General features: G+C 59.1%; 1 protein-coding gene across 12 annotated transcripts in view; it reads right to left on the bottom strand.

Annotated features, from left to right (window-relative positions):
• LDB3 (LIM domain binding 3) overlaps positions 1–25,602 on the bottom strand; it is a 62,187-nt gene that overhangs the window by 21,876 nt on the left and 14,709 nt on the right. For 2 of the 12 annotated variants that reach the window (XM_089313601.1, XM_002718349.6), the window contains exons 6-11: positions 25,309–25,512; positions 23,314–23,328; positions 20,816–20,985; positions 20,269–20,305; positions 8,369–8,533; positions 4,925–5,070 (exon numbers count right to left, since the gene is read on the bottom strand). In XM_089313601.1, the coding sequence (XP_089169727.1) occupies positions 4,925–5,070; positions 8,369–8,533; positions 20,269–20,305; positions 20,816–20,985; positions 23,314–23,328; positions 25,309–25,512 (737 nt within the window). Of the gene's footprint in view, positions 1–3,481; positions 4,096–4,924; positions 5,071–8,368; positions 8,534–14,036; positions 14,759–20,268; positions 20,306–20,815; positions 20,986–23,313; positions 23,329–25,308; positions 25,513–25,602 lie in introns of those variants that run through there. The other 10 variants (XM_002718353.6, XM_089313602.1, XM_002718351.6 and 7 more) reach the window with 9 other exon arrangements.

Raw genomic sequence — 25,602 nt, 5'->3', positions numbered from 1 at the left:
CGGTTAGTGCTATGAAGTGTGAAATGCATACCGCACAGTGAAGACTCAGCACCAGACAGGAATATAAAACATCTCATTAGTAATGATTTTACACTGATCAGACGTGGAAGTGATATTTTGAATATATTGGGTTAAATAAAAACACATGAAAAGTTCATGGTCTGAGCTTTCTTTTGCTTTTAAGAAATATGGCAGGGCGGCCGGCGCCGCAGCTCACTAGGCTAATCCTCCGCCTGTGGCGCTGGCACACCGGGTTCTAGTCCCGGTCGGGGCACCGGATTCTGTCCCGGTTGCCCCTCTTCCAGGCCAGCTCTCTGCTGTGGCCAGGGAGTGCAGTGGAGGATGGCCCAAGTGCTTGGGCCCTGCACCCCATGGGAGACCAGGATAAGTACCTGGCTCCTGCCATTGGATCAGCGCGGTGTGCTGGCTGCAGCGCGCCGGCCGCGGTGGCCATTGGAGGGTGAACCAACGGCAAAGGAAGACCTTTCTCTCTCTCTGTCTCTCTCTCTCACTGTCCACTCTGCCTGTCAAAAATAAATAAATAAAATAAAATAAATATGGCAGGGCTGGCGCCGTGGCGAAGCGGATAAAGGCACCGGTATCTCATATGCACGCAGGTTCGAGTCCAGGCTGCTCCACTTCCAGTCCCGCTCCCTGCCAACGGCCTGGAAAAGCAGCAGAGGATGGCCCAAGTGCTTGGGGCCTTGCACCCAGTTGGGAGACCCAGAAGAAGCTCCTGGCTCTGGATGGGCCCGGCTTCAGCCGTTGCTGCCATTTGAGGAGTGAAACAGATCTGACTCTCTGTGTCTCTGTCACTCTGCCTTTCAAATAAATAATCTTTTTTAAAAAATAAAGAATTTTTAAAATATGGCCTCTGGACCATTTCTTTCTAATCAACACGGTGGCTACTGAGCAGCGACAGCCCACACACTTCAGCCCCTCTGTGGGCTTCACCACACCTACTATTTGCAAGCGCATTTCACAGATGTGGAGCTAGGGCCAGCAGAGGCGAAGTGACCGCCTCAGAGCCGTCCACAGGGATCTGTAGCTGGAACGGGAGTCCAGGCAGCGGCGCCCGTCCAAGTCTCTGCCTAACCACTCCCCGGGCCAGCAGGACAGACTTGAGGTGGCCCCTTGCAAATTGCTGGCCCTGCCCACCTCGCCTCCCAGGTCCACTCCCCTGTTCTAACACCAAGGTCTGCCAGGGACAGGCCGGAATCCCGGATTGGCTGCTTCCTGGCCCGGCGCTTTACCCACCCGAGCTGGGCCTTCCCCACCTTGTGAGGCCCGGCCCCCTAGGCCCCCAGCATGGGTCGTGCGAGCCCCTCTCGCGGAGCCCCGGGGCTGTTGCTATTTCTGCGTGACGGAATGAAGCCCGTCCAAATTAGAAGGCGATATTTCATCTCTAATTAGCAAGTTCAAAAGGCCCCTATCGCACTCGGCGGGCTCGGCAATGTGTAATTAAACAAGGTGATTTCTGACTCACTCCCGGGCCCGGCCCGCGGGCCGACGTGGCCGCCCCGCGCGCAGAGGCCCCGCCACCCGCGGCGAGGCTGGCCCGGCCCCCGCGCCGCCGCCGCCGCCCGCCCATCCCTCCCGGGCCCCAGGTGTCGCGGGGAGCGGCCGCCCCGGCCCGGCGCCAGCGATAAGACCCGTGCCGCGCACGCCACCCTCAGCCCGGAGGAGGCCCCGCGGGGAGCGGCGGCCGGGCGCTCCGGGCCGCGCTGAGGGGACCGTGTGGCCTCCGAGGGCGGCGGAGGGGAAGGCGCCGGGCGCAGAGCCGGCGCTCGGGCCTCCCCGGGCGAGGGAGGTGGAGGCAGGCCGCCCCCTTCCCTGCAGGCAGGAATGAGTTAACGTCTGCGCGGCCTGGGAACGGCGCGGAGGCCCGCGGCTCCGGCACGTCTCGCCCGCCTGGGGAGGAGGAGGCCAAAGGCGCAGGGCGGGCCCGGCCGCGCGCCCCCGGAGCAGTGCCGCCCCCTGGCGGGCCTGCCGAGCACAGCCCGGCGGCACGGGCGGACGCGCCCCGGAAGGGCCTACCCCGGGCCGGGCCCAACGGAAATGAATGGCTTCCGAGGCGACGAATCCACACCGCTTTCCACCCTCCCTGCCGTGCGCGCGGTCTGCCCTTGGCGCCCGCTGGCACCCGTGGAGGTTTTGCCCTCGCAGCCCCCAGTCCACAATGCCACCCCCTGCCGCGGAGGTGCAGCCTCCCTGTCCTTGCCCTTGAAGGGACAGGAGGGTACCTCCTGTGGGCCAGGCACGGTGCTTGGAGACTGCGCATTCGCAGAAAGCAGGTGTGAACCCCCAGGCGGGTGCCCCTGGTGTGTCCCCTGCTCCAGCCACTGGGACGCGCTCCCGCGGCCTCCCCCTGCGCCTCGGCAGGAGTGCTCCTCAGTCCAGCCCACGGCTGCTGGGCCAGCTCTCACGCTCAGAGAGACACGCAGAGGCCTTCCCTCTCCCCTGCCCTGGCTGACCTCCGATAGCATGGCCTTTACCCCGTGTAGGTCTGGTGGAGAGGCCACGCGGGTGGTTAGGGCGGGGAACATTCGGGAAATGTGTGTCCTCAGTCGGGCTAAACCTAAAACTGCTCAGGGATAGACTGGAGCAGTTAGTTAGAAATTAGATGCAGGACCCTTGGGAAGGGAATGAAATACCTGTCTCACAGCTAAGTGGAAAATCTGCTGCTTTCTAGAAATTCAAGATGGCTGTAAAAATAGATAGGAGGGTACTTGTGAAAGTTTGCTGAAAAATGAAACTAAAAGATAAGTTTATTTGGGCGCAAAAAACTTTTGAAATTAATGCCTAGGAGCCAGCATGGTGGTGTAGATTGTGACACTCCTGCCTGTGACACCGGCATCCCAAGTGGTGCCAGTTTGAGTCCCAGCTGCTCCACTTCCAGTCCGGCTCCCAGCTAATGACCTGGGAAAATCAGCAGAAGGTGGCCCAAGACTGCACACATGTGGGAGACCCAGATGAAGCTCCTGGCTCCTGGCTCTAGCCTGGCCCAGAGCCAGCCGCTGGGGCCATCTGGTGTGTGAACCAGCAGACGGAAAGTCTCCCTTTCTGTCTCTCACTCTCTCTCTCTAACTGTGCCTTTCAAATAAAATAAATTTTTTTAAAAGATTTAATTATTTTATTTGAAAGGCAGAATTACAGAGAGGCAGGAGCAGAGAGAGAGAGAGGGCATGCAAGAGGTTTTCCATCCATTGGTTCACTCCCCAGAGGGCTGCAACAGCTGGAGCTGAGCCAATCTGAAGCCAGGAGCCAGGAGCTTCCTTTGGATCTCCCACACAGGTGCAGGGGCACAAGGACTTGGGCCATCTTCTACTGCTTTCCCAGGCCATAGCAGAGAGCTGGATGGGAAACGGAGCAGCTGGGACTTGAACTGGTCCCCATATGGGATGTTGGCACTGCAGGCAATAGCTTTACCCACTACGTCACAGCACCAGCCCCTACATTTTTTTTTTTTTTTTTTTGACAGGCAGAGTGGACAGTGAGAGAGAGAGACAGAGAGAAAGGTCTTCCTTTGCCGTTGGTTCACCCTCCAATGGCCACCGCAGCTGGCACGCTGTGGCCGGCACACCACGCTGATCCAACGGCAGGAGCCAGGTACTTATCCTGGTCTCCCATGGGTGCAGGGCCCAAGTACTTGGGCCATCCTCCACTGCACTCCCTGGCCACAGCAGAGAGCTGGCCTGCCTGGAAGAGGGGCAACCGGGACAGAATCTGGTGCCCCAACCGGGACTAGAACCCGGTGTGCCGGTGCCGCAAGGCAGAGGATTAGCCTACTGAGCTGCAGCGCCGGCCCCTACATTTTTTTTTTTTTTAAAGAAATTTGTGCTAGTGTTTTCAGGATACTGATTTTCCATCAATTTGTAGAAGGCCCCTCGTGTACTGAAGTATAATGGCTCACCCATCAGTGGAACGAGAACCAGGGGAGCACTCTGGGTCCCTGTGACACTTTGGCTCCAAGTGTACACAATGCACAGCTCACAGCCCATTTGCAGTTGTCCCCTCTGCAACTGTGTGTTCTTCGCCGGCACTTTGCTCCCTCATTCTCCGTGCTGGTGCTGAGCAGTCTCCTCTGTACCAGGCCTGAGTCAAGGGCACACAACAGAGGAACTGCACCACAGCCCTATGCCCTCCTGGCGTCCGTCCAGTGCAAAGGAGGGGCTGGGGGGGCTGCAGAGCGAACTCAGGGCCTGGGTGCTGGGAGCCCTGCTGAGGGCCCCAGCTGCAGACCAGGGTCTGCCACCTTCCCCCAACCTGGGAAAACACCTGCTGAAGACCCTCATCTGCCTTGAACACCAGCTGGGAGGGCAGGGTGTTCTGCATGCCAGCCTTGGAATTACCCCTGGGCTCTGCAAAGCAGGCCCAACTTGGCCTACCAAGCAGGCGACATGGGTATGAGTCCTTGTCCCTGTGAGAGAGAGGGTGGCCCAGAGAGACAGAACAGCCAGCCAGTGAGCTCTGCCCGTGGTGCCAGGGCTGGCCTGCTTGGGCTTTATGACACCTGTTTTGGGTTATCCCATCTCAGGCAAAGAAGCCACAGATCAGACAGCTTAGCAGCTTGCCCAGGGTCTTGCTGTGACGTCAGAGGGTGTCCAAACCCCACAGCCTGTTTATCATAGCTGCCTGTAACTCTGGCTTGAGCGAGACCGACTGGGGACAGCAGCGATTTCCCTCTAAACCCTCTCTTGTCTCACCCGGAGTCTGGAAGTCTCCAGCCAGGAGCATCCTCTTCCTAACAGCCAGGAGGCTGCAGCCCCACCTGGCACTGCCCGCCTGTCTCCCCAAGGCTAGATGCGGGCTCCCTGGGTTCTGGCTCTCAGCTGGGGGAAGGAGGGCTGCTGAGCCTCGCTCTAAGGACCTCACGGACCACCATCCTCTAGGGATCCGCGCTCCCTCCCGCCCGGCATCTCACCTGGCTGGTAGACAGATGGCCGGATGCTGGCAGTGGTGACGACCCGGGGCTTGGGTGCAGGGGCAGCTGGGCCCTCGCTGTAGCTGGTATGGGTGGCAGGTGCTGGAGAGGCAGCTGCTGTGTGGCCATAGGCAGAGGCCTGGGGCCTGGAACCAAGGGGAGGAGGGAGAGTTACAGCAAGAAGGATGGCCCCAGGGGGCCCTGGGCCAGCAGCCATGACAGGTTGGCTCCCCGATCTTCAGGAGCCGCTGTGAGGGAGAAAGCTGACCCAGGTGTCCCTGGGGAGGAAAGGTCTGGAGTCTTGGAGGGGAGGAGGTTCTCTTTAGGTGGCTCGTGCACCTGCCCTTGGAGAGAGGGAGGCATGCAACAAGGCAGATGCGAGAACACACAGAGAGCCCAGCACCCCCATGGGAGACACTGCCCAGGTGGGGCTGAGGAAGGGCCCAGGGCAGGACAGAGAGGGAGAGAGGCGCTCACAGCCACGCTAGGGCTTCAGACCCTCCAGCCTCCTCTGACAGCCTCTTTCTATAGTAACCCCACCAAGTCTCAGGTTTCTAGGCAAGAATGCTCCAGGGAGGCTCACGGAAAGCCAGGAGGTCTGGCGCCCTCTTCCATACCAAATTCCCGCCACCCTCCTCCCACCGATAACTGTTGAGGGGGCATAAAGCAGCCCCTCCCCATTGTGATCCGGGGACTATGGAAACACAGAAATGGGGGGAAGTGGTGTCCTAGGGGTGGGCATTTGCCCTAGCAGGTAAGACACCCACACCTTAATCCAACTGCATGTGTTCCATACCCAGCTCTGGCCCCAGACACCAGCTTCCTGCTAATGTACACCCTGGGAGGCAGTGGTGATGGCTCAAGTAGTTGGCTCCCTGCTGTCCACATGGGAGCATGGGAGATCTGGGTTGAGTTCCTGTACCCCCCAGGAATTTGGGGAGTGGCCCAGCAGATGAGAGCACTCTATCCCTTTACCCTGTGTGTGTCTGTCTGCATCTGCGTCTCCAATAAACCTAAATGTTTTTAAGTGTCTAGTTCATTGGCCTCAGAAAATGTTGTACTTGACCTCTCAGAGAGCAGACAGCTCTGAGAACTGGAGTTCAGTTAACTTTGGCTGACCCAGTGTTTCCCAATTTCTTTTGTTTCTGAAACTCCTTCCTTGGTGTAAAATGAATGCACACCTTACAGAACTCAAGCCCTTCTGGGTGTGGGACCTGTGGGGCCCTGCTCCCTTCAGATGCCACTGGGGCCACGTGACCACCCACACCCAGGACCAATGGGTCATTGGTGGGAGCACAGGAGAAAGGCAGACCTGCAAAAAGGAGGGAATTTCCAAAAGTTGGTGGAAAAAAAGTGGAATTAAAGGATAAGTTTGTTTCAGTACAAACAATTGCTAAATGCATACGTAACTTTTTGTCATAATATACATTTTCCACCAACTTTTTGAAGACCCCCCCATATACCGCCCTCCTTCCCAGCCCACGGTTTCCAGCTTCCCGCCTTCTTTGTGTTCATTCCCCATGGGCCCTGGGGGGCAGAGTCGTAAGATGAGGGTGTGCCTTCCTGTCAGGGACTCTGAGAGTTGGGTGGCTCCAGGATAGGAACCTACCACCAAGCTCCTGAGTGGACACAGAGGGGCCTGCGGGGCTGCCCTAGACAAAGCAAAGGTAACACAAGCCCCAGGGAGCCCGTGTCCCACACCCGGGGGCCAAACACACTCGCCTTGTCAATCTGCCAAGTTTCTGTTGCAGTGGGGCATTGTCCCACCTCCCTGGGCCTCCTGCTGTTTTGTGGACAGACCAGTGGAGTAGGGGGCCTCAACAGAAGGGTGTCCCTAGAGGTGCCCAGTGGGAAGGCCTGGGGTCAGAAGGGTCTGAGCTAACGGTTCTGTGTCAGGGACTGGTTCTGGGAGAGGAGGCAGAGACTGCAGACATCCAGCAAGAATCCAGAAACCATCCCCTGGTGAAAGACTGGGTGGCCAGTTGCCTCTAGTGGGCTCCCTCCAGCTCCAGCTAGAGGAGGGAGGGAGGTAGGGAGGTGCAAAGGGAGGGAGGTAGCTGGGTTCGGGATAGGGCTCCTTGGCCCCTTCGCTCCAGTCCAGTGTCCTCAAGTTCTACACAGGTCCCAGCCCTCATGCCAAGGCAAAGCGGGAGAAGGACTTGACCTGTTGAGGGTGTTCCAAGGGCTATGTTGCAGGCAGGCCAGGACATGGAGGCCTGGAGCTGGTGCTGGAGCCTGCCCCAAGCAAAGGTTGTGGCCCTAGCATCTGGTGCACCTCTATTCAAATTGGGCGGTTTCTTTCCACCCAACAACAGCCGCATTTCTCAGCCTCTCCGATGTTTCTTCTCTGTGCAGGATAGCAAGGCCCCTATGTGAAGCAACTTGCTAAATGCCCCCAGGAAACTGGCATAAAACCTGGAGGCCTAAGGCTAAGCTCACCTCTGAGGCTTTAGTTGCACTGGGGAAAGACTGGGCTGGGCACTCCATGGGTCATTGTGAAGCCTGGGAATGGAAGGGCCGCAGGGAGACCTGCAGGCCACCGCTCAGCTCAGTCCTGCCTCAGGCTGCACCACGGACCCACGCACCCTGACCCAGAGACACACTCCTCCCCAGGCCATGCCTGCAGGCAGGGGAAGCTGGCCTCTGACCCTGAACACCAACTAGATGGTTCTCCCGGGAAGCCCAGAAAGAGAGCTGGGCAGGCAGCCCTAGCGGTGCCACCACCTAGCTGCTCCAGAGTGACCTGTGACCTGTCCAGTCTGCCTCGGACTACCCTGCACCTGCTCCCCACCTTCAGCAGGTACCCTACCTTGCCAGGTATCCGGGAGGGCAGTTGGGATGCAGCCCCTCCAGGTCCTTTTGCCCTTTGCCTGGGCTAGGTGCTTATGCGTGTCTTCTCTATCATGAGCCTGCGTGATAGGTGTTGTGTTAAACATCCTAACAGATGAGGACCCAGGCTTCAGGGAGGTAAGGTCCCTGTCACAAGGAGGTCACAGACAGTGAGGGGTGGAGCAGAAACTGAATTCCACTACAGCAGGTGCCTTTGGCACTAACACGCTTCTTCATTGAGAGAAGAAAGTATAGAGGAGGTGGGCAAGTTAGTGGCTGAACTCCAGCAGACCAAACCTGACCTGCCTTCTGTGTCCAGATCAAGGCACCCTCTTCCACGGAGCCACCCATGATTCCCCCAGGGATGACTTTGATTTTCTTTCATCAGATCCAGCAACAGGAACTTTGCATACATTCCCCTTTTTAAATCTAACTCAGTGTGTGTGTGTGCATGTGTGTGTATGTGTGTGTGTGTGTTTGTGTGTATGGGGGGGGGGGGGGCTTTTACCTCTCTCACTGCAGTGTATGCCCCTGGTAGGCAGGGCAAGATCCCAGGACAGGGCCTCTCCTGTCCCCCGTCCTCGCAGTCATGGCTGGCACCTGTGGGCCAGTTACCTTGGACTGTCCGCAGGGCTTGAGGCAGGGGCTGCATGGGCCGCGGCTGCAGCCAGGGGCGGCGAGGCTGTGCTGGGAGAGGCGGCAGCAGGCGGCTGGGCAGAAGCGGGCAGCAGCGGGGTGGCGGCCTGGCTGGTGCACACTGGAGCATGCTCAATGGGGGTGCTGATGAGGCGGACCGAAAAAGACAACAGGTCAAGCGGGCCCTTGAGACCCCCATGGGGTCCCAAAACCCTGCGAGGAACCCCCTCTGCATGGAGGCGGCTGAACTTAGCAGAGGCAGGCTGGGCAGGAAGTGCCGTGGGTGCTGCATAGTGCAGGAGCCTCCGGAGAGGGGGTGTCCTCCAGGGTCCAGTCCGGAGCTCATCCAGCAGCCCAGGAGGGCAAGCTCAGACCACGGAAGAGCATTCTCCTTCCAGGAGGTGTTTTCCTCTCCCGGAGTTTCTGAGCTTGCTCATGCTTCTTTTCCAGCAAAACACAGCGCAACGGAGAAAGTAGGTTGGATCATCAGCCAGGTGCCCCCTGGTTCTGTTTTCCTCTTCCTTTCATCCCCCTCAGCTCAGCCAGGGGCATCCATTGCCTCTGGGGAGGGATGAAATAGCAAACAGAGCAGAGGCGAGCATTTGAGTGTCTAGGGCTTAGGCTCTGGAGCTCTGAGAACCTGAACTTGAGGCTCAGAAAGACTCAGGGCACTGACACTGTATGTGCAAGATGGATGAGGGCTGCCACACCAGGCAGATCAAGGTTATCAGAGCTGGAAGGGGACAGTGAGGGGCATGGGATTCAAGAGAGAGGCACCTGTGTTGTTCTGGGATAAACCATGGGGAAGCAGCAGGACCCAAGCGTTCTCCATGCCCCCTGGTGAGGGGCCAGTCTTCACACAGCCCAAGGATCCCACGCCGCCATGTGGCCTGGGCACTGTGCCGGGTTTCCCACACATTCAAGGGCAACATGGACATGGCAAAGAACCCTTGCAGACCTGAAAGGCCTTATCATTGAGCACAAGAGAGGTGAGTGCTCTGCCAGTGTAGACCAGCATGTTCGGATGTGGTACCGATAGACCATGACCAAGAACCAGACGCCCACACACCCCCACCCCCAATGCCTTGGCACTCTGTGCACGTAGAATCCCCTGAACCACTCCAGGAAGACAAGAGCAGCCAGAACCTGGGCTGATGGGGTTAGATTTGCTACCTGTGAAGTGGGGGGCAGAGAACAAAAATTAAATTACAGGACAGGAAAGAAATGCAGATACTGGGAGCAGGTGCTGAGCCTCGCTGTCCCACACTGGAGTCCCTGGCTTTGAGTCCCAGCTCCTACTCCTGACTCCAGCTTCCTGCTAGTGCAGACTGTGAGAAGCAGTGGTGATGGCTCAAGTTACTGGGTTCCTGCCACCCATAAGGGAGACACCCAGCTCTCACCCCAGGCCAGCCCCAGCCTTTGTGGGCATCTGGGGAGGGGACCAGCACACAGGAGCTCTATCTTACTGTCTTTCAAATAAATAAATGAATACATTTTTAAAAGGAAGTGTACATTCTCTGTCCTTGGATTTGTATCATTTGCAACAATAGCAAGGGGAGAAATGGACCTCCCCGAGGTAGGAGCTGCCTTCTCCTGGGGGTCTCTTATGTCATCCATTTACTGACCTCGCTAAGCCTGACACTGCCCTGTGAATTTCTCACACCAGCCCTCCGATGTGAGGAGTAAGGACTCCACTTAACAGATGAGGGAACAGAAACTGAGAGAATTAAATTGCTCAGTGATGTTTCTATGTCCCAGATCTTCTCCCTAGGGGCAGCAGGAACTGACTGAGGGTCGTTTTGATTTAAAGCCTTGAAAGAAAGAAATCCCTTCTTGTGATCAGCCAAGGAGCTGCTCCCCGCCACCCCTCCTCCCGCCACCGGAAGCTGTGATCCTGATGTGCAGTCACTAGAGCAACAATACTTCCCTGTGCTGAGTGCTGACCCGAGAATAAGCGTCACCCCCCTCCTGGATCTGGTCCCTTCCGTCTGCCCGGACCACCACGGTAATCCCGGGGCCTCGCGTCATGCACGAGAACTCTGGGGTCCAGGGAGGTTGCTCTGGCAAAACATCACACAGCTGTCAGGTGGTCCGGAAGGGTTGGAGCCCTCAGCACGACATGGCCCAAACTTCCAGGTGCCCGCAGATCACCCAGGGATCTCTTGCCAATGCAGCTTCTGGGTGAGGAGGTCTGGGATGGGGCTGAGAGTCTGCATTTTCCAACAAGCGCTCAGGTGCTGCTGGCCCAGGGACCACACTGGAGCAGCAAGGCTGCTCCCAAGGTCTGTCCTACAGCCAGGGGAATGCATGCTGGCCAGGAGCTGTTTGCCAAAGCATGTCCAGCCTCCCTTTTCCATGCCAGCCAGTGTATGGAAGGAGAAGGCAGGAAACAGATCAAGAGGGCGGGGAAAGACAGAGCTGGAGAAGTGGCAAGGGTGTGGGTTGACGTCCCTGTGGGAGACAGCACCACTGTCCCCCTGGAGTTCGTAGGAGGCTTCAACAATGGGCACGGGCAGTGGCCACATCCTACCAAGGCCTTTTGCAGCCTAAGGGTCGGAGGGGGAGCCTCCGGCAGCCTGGCCCGCAGACCTGCAGCTGTCACTGGCCCTTCTGTGAAAAGTCAATGCAGCTCTCAAAGCCGTGCTGCAGAGCTGGCTCGTGGCGTCGTCAGATCCAGGAAGACCCAGGCTACACAGGACATGGGGTCTCCTTGCCCCAGCTCTCCCTGGCTCTATCTCACTCTGGGCTGGGGGTGGGGTGGGGTGGTGGGGAGGAACTGAGGACATGGCACAGGACAGGGGTGATGCTGGAAGTGTGCTGGTGCCAGTGTTTTGTAGGACAAACAGGACACTGGCCTTGCCTGCCCCTCTTGCTCGTCCCTCTGCTGTCACCCAGCTTACCTGCAGCTCTCCCCAGCCAGAGCTCCAAATGGACCTGGGTTCCAGGGGCTGAAGGTGGAGCTGGATGTGACCTCTAGGAAAAATCATCACGAACCACAGGGCTGGGACAAAAGTTACCACCACGAGTTCAAGGGCATGCACGCAGGAGTCTGCAGCCTGGGGTTCTTGCTGAGCCGCAGCCTAGCAAGGACCACTGTCCCACCGACACCAAGCCGCCAGGGTGTTAGGGAAGGCGGGAGAAGTGTTGAAAGGCATCCCGAAGAATCTTGGGTTCTTGCCTGAAGTTCCATGAGCTCCCAGAAACCCCCAAAGGGGGCGCCCCGAGAGCAAGCCCTGCAGTGAACTGCTGTGGCCCTGGCTTCAGTCTCAAAGACAATGCTTGTGACACCAACACCAGGCTGGTCTAGGATTCTCCAGCTGCTTCCTGCCTTGATCACAACTCACGTAGAACATGTAAGCAAAAGCCAAACCAAAACTAGACTCACATGCTCACAGCTGCATGGGCGAGGGGGCGTGGCCACAGGACAGACACAGCCCGGCTACCAAGCCCTGTTCAGCTCACCTCCTGCCCTTGCTCTGCCAATGGTGGCCCTTGATTTGGTGGACGCTATTATTGGTCACAATGGCATTGTGTCTGGAGCAGATAGGGATGACATGGCTGGTGGTTCCGGGGCTCCGGGTTTGTAATCACAGGGCTCAGGTAGGAACTGTTGGGGTGTTGTGATTGCCACTGAGGGGGAGTGGTTGCCATTGTGGGGGTGATGATGCCGCTTGTGTCAGTGAAAGTTACAGAGTGTGAAAAAGCTCCCTTGATTGGGCGATGACCCAGGGCCAGGCAGAAGCTGGCCGTGAAGCTTCTCACTGCCTCCCACTGGTCTCATTCCATCTTGCAGCCTGGAACTGGCTGCTCCTGGGAGCCCTGGCCACCCCACGTGGCAGGAAGGCTGCTGCCCGGCACAACTGCAGGGGCTCGATGATGCTGTGGCCGATGCAGGGGACACCTTGGCGGCTGTAGTGTGAAGGTCACCCCGTCACCTTTGCAAGCTGCACTTTGCCTCTAGAATGCACTCAAAATCCCATCTCCAGACCACGACCTCCTCTGCATTCCCTTTGTTCTGGCCAAAATGATTAACTCAGGGTTCTGGAACATTCCTTCTTCTCGTCAGCGTCTCTGCACCTTCTGCTGAGAGCACCTGGCCAGCCTTCTCCGTCTGCACACACCCCCAATCCAAACCACTCCTGAAGACCAAACACACTGACCTCTTCTTCCAGGAAGACATCTCTGATCCTCCACTCAAGGCCTTCCTGTCTCTGGACCCGACATGATCAACCCTGCATGTGGCCACAGCCACACTCGCCCTCGCTGATTGCTGCAGCACCCACAGCTCCCAAGTGCAACAAATGTCCACAGGTGTGCGGTGCTGAATGAGGACATCCATCCTGCTTGCACTGATCCCCAGCCTGGGGCCACCCAAGCCACTGCCCACACGGGCCTGGGGGAACTGGGAAGGCACCAGGCAATCAGAAATCAAATAAAGAGTCTTTGCAGGGGTGGCTCCAAGGGGGCTCCAAGGGGGCTCCAACGGGGAACAGGGGTCAGAGAGCCCATTAGCTCCTGAGTGATTAGCTCGGGTTCTTTGCCAGCCTCAGGCTGCACACTGCCTGGGACCTCTCTCTGCCCCATAACCCATGCTTGGGCCTTATGGGTCCTCAGAAACAGGTCAGCCAAACATGAGTGTGCTGCAGGATGCCTAGAGGAAGGTCGTGGGGTCCCCAACGTGGGCCTGGCATCAGACTTCTAGGGGCAGCAAGAGGTAGAAGATCAAGATGGACCAGGCTGGCAGGAGTTCTGGGAACCTCAGGGCAGGGGGACAGGAGGGAGTCTTGCTAGCCGGCCCTTCCAGGTGCCTGGAGGCAGAGAGAAAACCAACACCCAGGCAGCAGGAGTGGGAGAAGGGCTCCGGCCACCTGGCCTCAGAGGAGGCAGGGAGGTCCCAAGGGTTGCGCCTGTGTCTGCCTTCAGTGGCTCAGTGGAGTGGTTCTCATGTTCTCAGCCTGGGACTCCACACCATCAGGGAGCAGCCTAATGGAGGGGGGAGCCAGAGCTCACAGCGTGGGAGGATGTGAACCTGTTGGCCCAGCTGGGAGCTCTGGGGCTGCTGTTGCCCTGACCAGCCCACCTGACCGGTGCTCAGGACAAGTGCAAGGCCACAGGTGGGTGGGGGCCAAGAGCCAGACCCAGAGGGAGGCCTCCCCCACCCTCCCAGAGCCCGAGCAGGACCCAGCCAGGACTCCATCCAGCCCCTGTGCCCCAGGCTGGCCCCCTAGGGTCCCCCTGGGAACTGCCAAGTCATCCAGGTGTGCTAGCTTGAGCCCTTCCCTCACCTTGGGGCCCTGGTTGAGTGTCAGGAGCCCCTTCCTGGTACAGGGCCTTGCCTGGGAGGAGGGCGGCTTGGCCTGCTGCTGACAGGTGGTGTGGGAAGCAGAATCAGGGCACTTGGGTACCCCCAGCCACACTGCCCACGAGGCTCTGGCATGGATTCTGACCCTCCACCCTCTCCCTGGGTTCACGGCCCAGGCGGGGAGCCCTGGGTGAGGACAGCAGGGGTAAGCCGTGCCCCTGCCCCTCCTCTGGCAGAGCCTTCCTCTCTCCAACCCAGACACTTGACCTCCGACCCAGACACTGACCTCACGGCCCCTCTCGGGCGGGACGGACACAGGCACGGCATGACTGGGGCTCGGTGCGGTTCGTTTCAAATCCTCTTTATTTCAGAACAAGCATGCTTTATATGTACAGGAGAGAGCGCTAGGGAGCTGCACACACAGCACAGAGAGGAGGGCGCCCGCCCCATCTCACCGCAGCTGGGAGGGGTCTCTGCCTCAACTACCCTGGGCTGCCATTTCCTCTGCAGAGAGCCCAGTGCTGGGTTGCCCGGGGCTCTGCAGGGCAGGGAGGAAGCCCACAGGGCTAGGGAGTGGGCCTCTTCCCAAGACCTGATTGGTAGGCAGCTCTCTGCAGCGTGGCACGAGGCCAGGAGCTGAGGGTACAAGACCTCAGTACAGCCCGTTCCCCTCGATTCTGGGGCGCCACGCCAGCAAACCCCACCATGTCCTCTCTGGTCTATAGCTAAGGCCTGTGCAGGGGGGGCGGAGGCTTGACTAGTGGGGGTGTGGGTGGGGCGGGTGCAGAGCTGCGGGGGACTGGGCCTCAGCCGTCAGCTCCAGGGTGGGCAGAGAGCAGGGAAGCTGGCTCCCCGAGGGGCCCCAGCACAGGCACACATGGTCAGGCATCACCGCGGGGCTCACATGCCAGATCTGTGTGGGGGGAGGAAGGGGCCCAGCCCGTCAGGGCCAAGGGGTCCAGGCAGCCTTTTAGCTCTTAACGTTAAGGATTTGGGCTGAAAGGCCGTGATGCCAGTTGCGCAATTTGGCAAAACGTGGGCTGTTACGTTCCGTTTCAAACCTCTCCCTGTGGCACAGACAGAGACAGAGACAGAAAGACAGAAAGCAAGAGAGAAGAGAGGAAGAAAGAGAGGGGTTAGGGGATGTGTCCACTGTTCCCCTGAGTGAGAGCTGGGGCAGGGGCACGGGAGGGAGGAGACCTGGCTCGGAGAAGCTTTGCCTTCCAGGTGGGCAGGTCTGAGCTGGGGGAAGACCAGAGACCCAGGGACTGGGATGGAGGGGACGAAGCCCCTGTACTGGGATGCCAAGGGGATGTGGTGCCTGGGGCAGGCTGGGCCCAGACGAGGCTCCCTGGCCTGTGAGGTTGGGGCTGGGCAGGGCTGCTTTGGCTGTGGGTTCTCTAGCGTGGTCTCTGTCCCCAGCTGGGCATCAAGAAGAAGGAGCACCCATCCCCTAGGGGGAGGCCTACTGGGCAGGACCTGTCACCTCCCTGTGCTGCCCTGACCTTGGCCGGGCCTTCTCAGTCCCCAGCACACAGTCCCTCAGTCACACAGCACCGGTTGCCCCCTGCTCACCCAGGCCTGAGCACTGCCTTGGCACACACGTGCGCACGCGTGTACACACATACTCTCAAGGCCACTGTCACAGATACAGAGGACTTCCCACCACCTCCCTCGGAGCAGGGCGTGGGGGCTCTCGGAGTTCAATGCATGCCTGCTCAGAGATGGCCCAATGTGAAGCAGCAAGCAGTAGCCCAAAACATGGACATGGAGGAGAGAGTGCGGCGGAGAAAGGCTAGTGCCACAGATGCCACAATCCTAGGCCCTGCAGGCTGCAGGGAACCCTAACAGTCCCTAGACCCCAGTGCAGAAGGGCAGTCAGGGGCCACAAACACAGGGCCTTGAACCCATACAGAGTTTAAAACTTGGCTTAAAAATTACTCGCTATATCCACACAGCGGATGCTGAACAACAAAGAACTGTGAATGAACCACAGGCTGAGCATCCCTCATCCAAAACGCTCAGAGGTGTCTCGGGTGTCAGACTCCTGGACTTTGGAATACATGCATATTCATAAGCAGCTGTCCAGGGATGGCACCCAAGTGCAAGCATGAAGCTCCTTTATGTTTCACAGGCACCAGATGCACACAACCTTGGAACGTACTGTAACTCTGTAACTGTGTTTAGTGCCACCCACATTTTGACTGTGACTTGTCACATGAGGGCAGGCATGGGACTTTCTGTTTGTAACATTATGACAGCGCTCCAAAGGTTTTGCATTTTGGAGCATTTAAGATTTTGGATTTTTTTTTTTTGGATTAAGAATGCTCGACCTCGGATGAATTCCCAGGGAATTGCACTCAATGATTAAAAACCAATTCTGTGGGGCCGGCACTGTGGCGTAGCAGGTAAAGCCACTGCCTGCAGTGCTGGCATCCCATACGGGTGCCGGTTCGAGTCCCGGCTGCTCCATTTCCGGTCCAGCTCTCTTCTATGGCCTGGGAAAGCAGTAGAAGATGGCCCAAGTCCTTGGGCCTGCTAATGGAATATTCTGTGTCTTGATTGCTCCCAGGGCACCTTCTCACTATGGTGCTGGGCCGTGGTCTGAGAAACCACAACACGGGGGCAAAGCGGGTACTGGCCTTGGGGAGCCCTCTGTGTTATTTCTTACAACGGCATGTGAGCTGGCAGTGATCTCAAAATTCAACGTTAAATGTAAAAAGGGACTTGGAACACCAGCGTTAGGTCTTTAAAGATGGGGAGATGAGGCAGTGTTGGTCTTCCTATCTCTGCACAGTAACGGCCAGCAGGGATCGGTCTACTCCCACCCCCACCCCTGTCCCCATCTTTCCCCCGATGGCAGACTCCTTCACCACTGGGCCTCACGCAGGACTGACAAAAGGCACCCACCGCTAACATATGTGGGAAACGCGGGTCTGGTTCAACCTTTCCTTACACCAAGAGATGTCGCCCGAATAGTCAAAAGCCACAGAGAACCTCAGTGGCAGAACCATGAATGCCAGGCATCTTCTTCCCCTGCCACACATCTGCCTCGCTGGGGTCAGGGTGAAGGGGTGGGCACAGCATGAGCAAAGGCCCTGGGGCAGGGTCCACACAGCCTTACTACCAAATAACCACAACCACCCCACAGAGACCACCCAGGACACAGGTATAGAATCAGTCACAGCGGCTGCCCTTCAGTCCTAGCAAGCCCCACTATGGCTGTGTGACAGCTCAGGGACAGGGTTAGGACAGCACTGAGGAATCAGTGAGTCTAGTTAGCCTGCTGTGCTTGGAGCCGTTTAGCAGTTCCCAGCTAGCCAGAGGAAGGCAGAAGAGAGAGAGACAAAGAAAGAGAGAGAAGAGGCAAGAGCACTCCTGGTACTCTGGCCCTCTGGGTGGGGTTGGGGGGTCCTGTTCTCACCACCTGTGGTGTCCAAAATTGCAAGGGTGGCCAAACCCCACCCCAGGGACTGAGAGCGCACAGTAACCTCTGCTCCCACCTCCTTCTGAGCGCCCCTCTCTGCACTGTGCCGGCACCACAACAGTCAGCCACGTAAGCTCGGCAGCTGGAGCAGGCACAGAGCCGAGTGCCTGCACAAGGGAGGGCAGAGGGCACTGGAGGCACCCAGGGGGCTGCAGGAGGAAGCAGGCAGAGTCAGTGAGCCTAGGCTCTTGGCGGCACGGCAGAGGCGGGGGTTGCCCCACAGAAGAGGGGCTTGGGAGGGTCTTTGTGTTGCTGCACAGGCCACACTTGCAGGCAGCTAAGCCACAGCGAGAGGGTAGTGGATGTCTGGGCTGCCCGCTGGGATCTCGAGGATGGCTACCCCCAAGCAGTGGGATCAACTCGCACCCCGCCTGGGATGGAGCCAGACTCACCACCATCAGGGCTGCCCAGTGTGAACCTGACCTTCAAAGCCATCAGGACCCCGGATGCCTTCTAAACACCAGAAAGAAGTTGTGCTGGACACTCCAAGACTGGAAGCTCAGCTCTGGGGATGGAGGCCCCATTTGCAACCTGCTACCCCAGAGGGAAGCTGGGAACCACAGCTTCACCTACAGCTTGCTAGACAGCGAGTCGGAGAGTTCAAACCAGCCTCAGGTGCAGGGGTCTTTCTTGGGAAGGCAGCCAAGCCCACGGCTGATGCCTGCACTGGTCAGCCCCGCCCCCACCTCACCTGTAAAGACTGGGTCCCTACAGAGGAGAAGCTGCCTGCGGCTGGCCAGCAGTGGACACCAGAGGCTCAGAGGGAAGCTTGGTGCTGCCGGGCAGCAGGTTCACCAGCAGGAAGCGGGACCCAAGAGGAGGGGAGGGCTGGGAGCCGCCCTGGGACTCTGGGCCGTGGGGAGGAGTCTGCTCAGAGGTGAGGCAGAATTTGCAGGGTTGGCCTGACGTGTGAAGGGACATCTGCCTTGGAGGTCACCTGTGCCCCTGCCTGGTGCAGATCGCCTGACGCTACTCATTCCACAACCCCACCAACTGCCCTGCCACGCAGCCACACGGAGGAAGAAGCAGCTTCCCAGAGACTCCATCCTGGGGAAACTGAGCCTGCCCAAGAGACCCTCTGCCACCTCGCTAAGCTGGGAAGAGAAAGAGGAAGCCGCAGCCACCCTCAGCCAACCCTGGCTCAGCAGGGTCTGGGAATGCTGCTTCCAACTGGCAGCGGGCGTGGCCAGAGGTGTGGCTCAGCCCTCCACAGGGCAGCATTCCTGACCAGCTGGGGCCCAGCAAGGGGACAGCATGCTCCTACTCGGTGTCCCTGTGGGTGAGCCGCCACGACCATGGCCACAGTCAGCACTTCAGGCTTTAACCATGAGCAGAACTGGACTGCTGCACACCCACCCCAGGGCACAGGCTGCCTGGGAAGACACCCTCCAGAATACAAGCAAGGAGCATGCATGGGAGCAAGGGGCTTCTGCCCGCTAACCCTCAGCACAAACCCCGCGGGAGGGTGGACACCTGCGGAGGGAAGCTGCCTGGGGCTGACGGAGGAAGCAGGATGGGTTTCCTCTGGGGCCTCTTTCTAGACATCCCAATAGGGAAAGCCCAAGGCAGCTGGGGAGAGGCGTCGGGATCCCCAACAGAAGGACTGAGCTGCTCCTTGCTTATCTACAGGCCCAGGAGCAGAGGACGGAAGGGCTGGCCAAGGACAAGGCTGGTGCCCACCCCTGACCCCTCCGCCCTGTGCTCTCCCCCGCATGATGACTTTCAGCTGATGCCCATTCTGAGGGAGTGCCTTGTCTGTGACTGTGATCGCCACCGGTTCCCCACCCCCCTTCTGATCACACCTGGCCCTTTAGAGGGAAGGAGAGTCCACAAGGTGCCAGGGCCTAGAAGCCTTGGGAGAAGAAGGAGACCCCCTGCTGGCCTCTGGATGGAAGGAACCGGCGGGATGTTTGAGCTGCTGGCTGGGGGTGGGTGTGTGTGGCGCACGTGGAAGACCTGGAAGACGCCACGGGCGTAAGAGCTCAGCCAGACTCACAAAAGCAAGAGAGCAGCTTTTGGGCTGAATCAAACGTCTCTGTGCACTCTGCTTAGACGCACGCAGGCACCTGGGGGTTAAGCACCATCTCCAGGACTGTAGAGGCCAAGCAGGCCTTGGAGGATCCTAGCTTTAGGTTTGGATGCCCAGCCAAAGAGTGGGATTGGAACACATACAGGTCCAAAAATAGAATCCTCATCAAGTCCAAAGCTGGCCCAAGAGGCCCCCTGCTTCTCTGCAGTCTGCGGTCACTGCAGGCTCAGTAGCAAGTTTCTAAACTTTGGCCCAGTGTGGGACCACGCCTCTGAGCCCCAGCACCTCACACAGTGGCTGCCACAACGTGCACCTGCCCCAAGACCATCCCAGGAAAAGCAGGCACACCACTGATCGGCTACTGGAAGCAAACGAACCATCACACTGAGCCCCATGCCTGGCCACGGAAGGGCCTCCCGGGTTCCAGTGGGGCAGCACGAGCCGCCACCCCCCATGCCAGGGCTACCAGCAGCCGGCAGGCGAGCGCTGTGACCTCAGCCTGCCAAGGATAAGGAGCGCATGCCCTCCACCAGGCCCAGAGCGCGTCCTGCCTGCAGCAGCTGTGTTGTGCTTCGAGCAAGTCACAGACTTGGTGCCTCAGTGCGGGTGTGGACAGGGGAGTCAGGGGTCAGGTGTTCACGGCCAGCGTGGCCCTCCACGTGCCTGCTTCCAGGTGCCCAGCCTTCAGACTTCCAGGGGGGACAGGCCCTGAGACGAGTGGCAGGCAAGGCGCTGGCCCGCTGCCCTCACACACAGAGGTGTCCCTGTTCTCAACAGCCTTGAGAAGGCCAAAGCAGCCCTGCCCCCTGCCCAGGAACGGAGCTAGGAGAGCCTCATTTCTGCAGCCTGGGCCTGGGGGACACCCTCAGCTCCCGGCATCCACCTTGCTGACCCGGGACAGCTGCCCCCAGCCAGCGGCTGCCCCCGCAGCCCTTTGCGGGCCGGGCTTTCCAAATGCATGCACCTGAGAGGTTCTTTTCTGAGCTGTGTGGCCTCAGGGGCTGCCCAGGGAGGGATGGGGTTACAGGGCAAGGCTATGGAGCCCACGTCCAGGCACCTACCTTGACCTTCGCAGAGCTTCCTCATCGGGGTCTTGCACTGTGGGAAGAAAGGACCTGGTCAGGAGGACTCCCAGGGAGCTTGGGGAAGAAAAGCCGCAGGGGGGCCCTGTGTGCACTGAGTCTCCAGGATTCGGCCAGGCCCTGCGCGGTCACTGCCCCCCAGCCTGTCTACTACAGGAAGGAAAACCTGTCTGCTGGGCACGGGGCTGGGCGGGCAGAGGCGAGAGGAGGTAGTGCAGGGAACTGGGAGGGAGGTCAGAGCTGCAGCCTGCAGGTCCTCTTATCCCAGCCCTGGGAAGTCACACTGCAAGGTTAGTGCGCCACCCCTGGTTGGAGGCCGGGATTGCAGCAAAGGCTGCCTCCCTGGAGAGGTTTCTCCCCTTCCCGCCCCAGCTGCCAACCACCCACGCAGGCCAGCTTATCCAGGGCTATGGTTTCACTCCTGGGCTTCTGCTGGCCCCCCGACTGTGGAGTCAGGCCCGGGACGCTCCAGGTCCCCCGGCCTCTCCCTTCCCTGCCCCCTGCCCCTGCACAGGCCCTCACTCACTGAATTCCGTCCCCGTCATCTGGGCCAGGATCCGGAAGGAGCGTGACTGCAGGTTGGAGGAGCGGCGGGCCCACTCGTCAGCCTCATCCTCAGGCTTGTTCTGGTTCTTGATCACAGCCTGGTACACGGGCGAGGCGCTGTCCACCGCCAGGTCTTTCACAGGAAGGCTCCTGCGATGCAGAAAGCGGCGTGGGCGTGGGCGGGGGACTGGGCGGGCACCCGGCTCTTGCCGCCCCGTGTCCCTCCCCCTCCCTAGCACCCATCACGCCTTCAACCCCTGCTAGCCGAGACACTGAGGCCCGAGTGTGGCCTGGGTCCTGGTGCTCAGGGTGGTCACAGCGAGGCAGTGGCTCCTGTCACCCACACGGGGGGGGGGGGGGGTGTCTTGGATCTCTCCTGTCTGTCCCCCCCTCCCCCTCTCCATTGCTAACTCCAGGCCGCAAGAAGCCCCTTGCCTCTGGACCCCTTTTAAGGGAGGAGGTAGCAGCTTGGCAAGGACAGAGGCGTCCTCAGGGCCGGTCCACTGCCCTCCTTGCTCCTCTGCACCCAGACTGGAAGTCGCCAGGGTTGTGCTGCCTGGAAGAGGCCGAGGCGGAGGGGTGGGAGCTCCAGGCTCAGCCACAAGAGTGGCGTGAGAATCAAGGCAGCAGTGCTCCAAGCCCCTGGCCTGGGAGGGTGGGGATCCGAAATGGGACCATGGGGAGGCCATTGCTCTCTGCCCAGGGCAGCACCGCCTCCTGGGATGACCTGGTAATCTTCTCCTAGACTCCCGGTCTTGGCACAAGGTGGGTGCTGGAAACTCCCAGCTGGATAAGTGAATTGTACAGCAGAGCCCGAAGGGGCCCAGGGCCCCTCAGGATCAGTGCCTCCCAGCTGAGGGCACCTGCAGGGCAGGCAGGGAGCCGCAGCAAGGGCCCAGACGATGCAGGCCACCCACCCCACCCTCTCAGAGACGGGGAAGCCACAGCACTAGGAGCCGCTCTTATACACGGGCAAGCTGAGGTCCAGACAGGACAGGTGACACGCTCCAGCTTACGGCAGGTAAGGGGTCTACTGCACTGGAACTCAGGGTCCCTTCTCTCAGCCCTCCCCCCAGTCACCGGTGCTCAGAAAGACCACTGTGCCCATGGGGCTTACACACAGACTGGCTACCTCATGCTAGAGAGACGGCCCAGCCCAGATGTGCCCTGGCCAGAGCCCTCCTGCCACCTCCCCCTACTGTGTCCCCACCCAGGTCCTCCCCGATGTCTGTGTCTTCCACTCTCCCTGCTGGGAGCTGGGCAGAGCCAAGGCTGGTGGCCTGGGTCTGGCAAGGGGTGGGCTAGAACAGAGGTGGAGAAAGGTGATGGAGGTGGGGCTGAGCTGCTCCCTCCCTCTCTGTCAGGGCTCTGGTCCCACCCACAGAGCTACAGGTGCCAGCAACCCTGGGCTGGGATAACTGGGAAGGCCAGTAGATCCCACTAGGGGCTGGCCGGGATGGGAGTGTGCAGTTGCCCAGGGAGTGGGAGGGAAGGTGGAGCCATTTCCAGTGTCGGAAGGAGCGCCAAGGTGTTTGGGTGAAACGGGCGACAGAGAAGCACAACCATGTCTCCTGGTTCCGGCTCCTGGTCCGCTAAGAGGAGAGGCAAGGAAGATTTGTGGATCTAGCCGTGGAGAGAGACAGCGTGGATGCAAGCCGGGGCCCTGTTCTTGGGCCCATCTACACAGGCAGATGGAAGGCATTTGGGTCTCCTGCTCCTTTCCCGGTTCCAGGGGATCCCGGTTCCTGGGACTCCACATTGCTGGCCGTGCTTCCCGCCCAACCGTGCCAAGGGGGACTTGTGAGCTGAGGGAATGGTTGTGCCTGTTTAGGCACAGAGGCTGAGGGAGAAGAGACGCAGTGAGGATGGACCAGGTGCTGTTGTCCTGGGGCCCTGGACCAAGGCTGCTCTCGGCTGCAACTCCCAGCTTGCGCTTGTTGCCACAGAAACCACTCAGGGTCCCCCACAAAATCCAGGTCATGTCTGCTGCTTCCTCCACTGTGTTCGCTGCCTCTTAATCTGTCTCCCTCTTCCACTTTCCACAGGAGCTGCGGCAGGTGCTGGCTCCCACAGACCCAACTGCCAAGGGCTGTGGCCTCCAGGAGGCCCCCTTGCCTCCCTGGAACCCTGAATAGTGGCCCAACTACCCTGTCCCAGTGTACACCAGAGGGGAGGAGCACCCTTCTCCAGCATAGCTAGGAGAACACAGAGAAGCGCCCCCAGGCTGAGGCCCAGCAGCCTGAGTGTCATTACTCTGATTCCTGAGGCCATCGTGACATTATCCCGGACACACCCCAAAAGCCAAGTTCGTGCCCGTCTAGGCTAAGGGGGTGTCGTGTGCGTGTGAGGAATACCCGTGCTCAGAGTCCGCGCGCCTGACCACCGGTCCTCACGCGCATCCCACCAATCCCGCACACCGTCCCGCGCGACCAGACAGACGCCGACGACGCCGGGACAGACACCGCGGGGGCTACTTACGCCAGCGGCGACGCCCTGCCCAAGCAGAGCGACACCCAGCCGTGAGTGCGCGTCCATCATGGGATGGCAGAGGCGGCGCGCACAGAGAGCGGGGTTAGGATCAGAAATGAGTTACGGGAGTGGGGCGGGCGCAGGAGGAAGAGAGAGAGAAAAAGAAAAACGGTTAGTGAGGAAGGAACCAGGGCAATGAACGGCAGCCCCCGGGAACGAGTCCGGCCGGCCGGGAGGGTCGCGCAGCTGCACCGCTGCAGCTCCGCGCCGCTGCTTTCACAGGCGGGGAAGGGAGAGCGCACGAGGGAGACGAGAAGCCATAGATGAATCAGTTCGTTTAAGAGCGCATCATGTTGCAAAAACCATGGGTGACCTCGTGGTGAAACCAAACGCCAGCCGAGTTAGTGAAGAGCAGTCTTCCCAACACTCCCCGGTGCACCTGCCTTTGGTGGCTGCTACGCGTTTAAGAACACGCCAAGGGCACGCACGGGTGGCACACAGATGTTAGCAGGAAATCCCTGCGCGCTCCGGGGCTTAGTCAGCCTGCCGTATTGTTCCCAGTCCACATGAGCTAATAGTTGTTTTTAAACTCACATGGTCGTATTTTATACTTCGAAGGATGGGATTCAATTCATCAGCATCGCCCACAGCTCTGCAAAGCTCTGAGCCTGGCACGTTGAGATGTGCGGCTCCAGGGCGGGTGGCTCCCGCCTCCTGGTGGCCCAGAAGAAGTACTGCTTTCCCAACAGGGCGCGCTGGGCAGCCCCGGACTGGGAGAGCCCAGCAAATTATCCTCAGGCTCTGGGATATGTATATAATCCCCATCCTCCTCATAACATCTGTATTCCTAGCTTTGGAGAAAAAAGTATAGCTGTCATTTTAAGATTTTTTTTTTCTGCCATGAGTTGCTGGTGATTCTGATCCAGAGATAAGATGTTAACCAAGGAGATAATCAGACAGTTCTGTAAGTCACCATTATGACAGTCCCAAGCCAAAAACCAAGAGATGTGTGTGTGTGTAAGAGACGACAGAGAGACAGGGAGCAGAGATACATAGAGAAGCCAGAGAGAGAGAGAGAGAAGACAGAGAGTGGTCCCATTGATATCAGCACTGTTAGCCATTCCATTCGCCAGTGATTTTCAACCAACTCTTTCCCTAGTCCATACACAAGAAGACCCCGGCCACAGTTCACAGGCGAAGTCAGAAACCAGAGGCCAGGTGGCCATCGGCTGGGCCAATTACAACAGTTCCAGCGATGACCGATCTGAGGCACTGCCCCAACCAAGAAACCTATCACATCTTCCACTCTCCTGGTTGGGAGAGCTCAGCCCCGCCCCATTCTGCACACCAAGAATGGCTTGGTTATGAGAGGCCTGGGGGTGTCTAGAACGTTCTCTTGTTAAGAGGGAGGCCTGTAGTGCCGGCATCCCATATGGGCGCTGGTTTAAGTCCCGGCTGCTCCACTTCTGATCCAGCTCTCTGTAATGGCCTGGGAAAGCAGTGGAAGATGGTCCAAGTCCTTGGGCTCCTGCACCAATGTGGGAGACCTGGAAGAAACTCCTGGCTACAGATCAGCCCAGATCTAGCCGTTGCAACCATCTGGGGAGTGAACCAGCAGATGGAAGACCTCTCTCTCTCTCTCTCTCTCTCTCTCTGCCTCTGTCTCTGCCTCCCTCTCTATAACTCTGCCTTTCAAACAAACAAATAAATTTCTCTTAAAAATAAAAATAAAAAAAAAGAGGGTTGCATGTGTCTCCTTCTATACCGGCCCCTCGGGGAGTCTGAGATATACAGCAGCCGCGAAAAGCACTTTGCAGGAGGTACTGTAGTATCCAGCTTCTCCTACAGCTGACCGGGAGCTGGTAGGTTCTGAAAACAGGACCCAGGTTCTGCAAGGCCCTGACTCGGGCCTGTGCCCCCAGGATGCCCGAGCCAAGGGAGGAGCGCTGGTCCCGATGGCACCCAGCGGCCTCTGCGGGCGCGTGCAGGAGGGGAGGCGCTTACCCGCTGAAGTCACTGCCCTGGGCCTGGGCCTGGCCGGCGATGGCATCCATGATGGCATCCTGGGAGTACATGCTGATGGGAGTGTTGTACTGGGCGTGGATGATGGTGGCCTTGCCGCCCAGCCCCTTGACCTCGATGGGTTTGTGGGTGGACAGGGCTGAGTCCTTCAGGGCACCTGGGTTGAAGCGTTCCTGGTAGTCGGCGCTGGGGGAGGGGCACGTGAGGAGCAGGGTGGGAGAGGGTTGGGGGAGGGGGAGAAGAGGGAACAGGTGGTGGTTACACGGGAGGTCAAGG

The sequence above is a fragment of the Oryctolagus cuniculus genome, chromosome 15 (genome assembly GCF_051225735.1).
Source record: "Oryctolagus cuniculus isolate XC-2025 breed Fujian yellow rabbit chromosome 15, ASM5122573v1, whole genome shotgun sequence".
NCBI classification, from domain to species: domain Eukaryota; kingdom Metazoa; phylum Chordata; class Mammalia; order Lagomorpha; family Leporidae; genus Oryctolagus; species Oryctolagus cuniculus.
The sequence above is the reverse complement of the archived record's forward strand: the minus strand, read 5'-3'. Positions and strand labels throughout refer to the sequence as shown.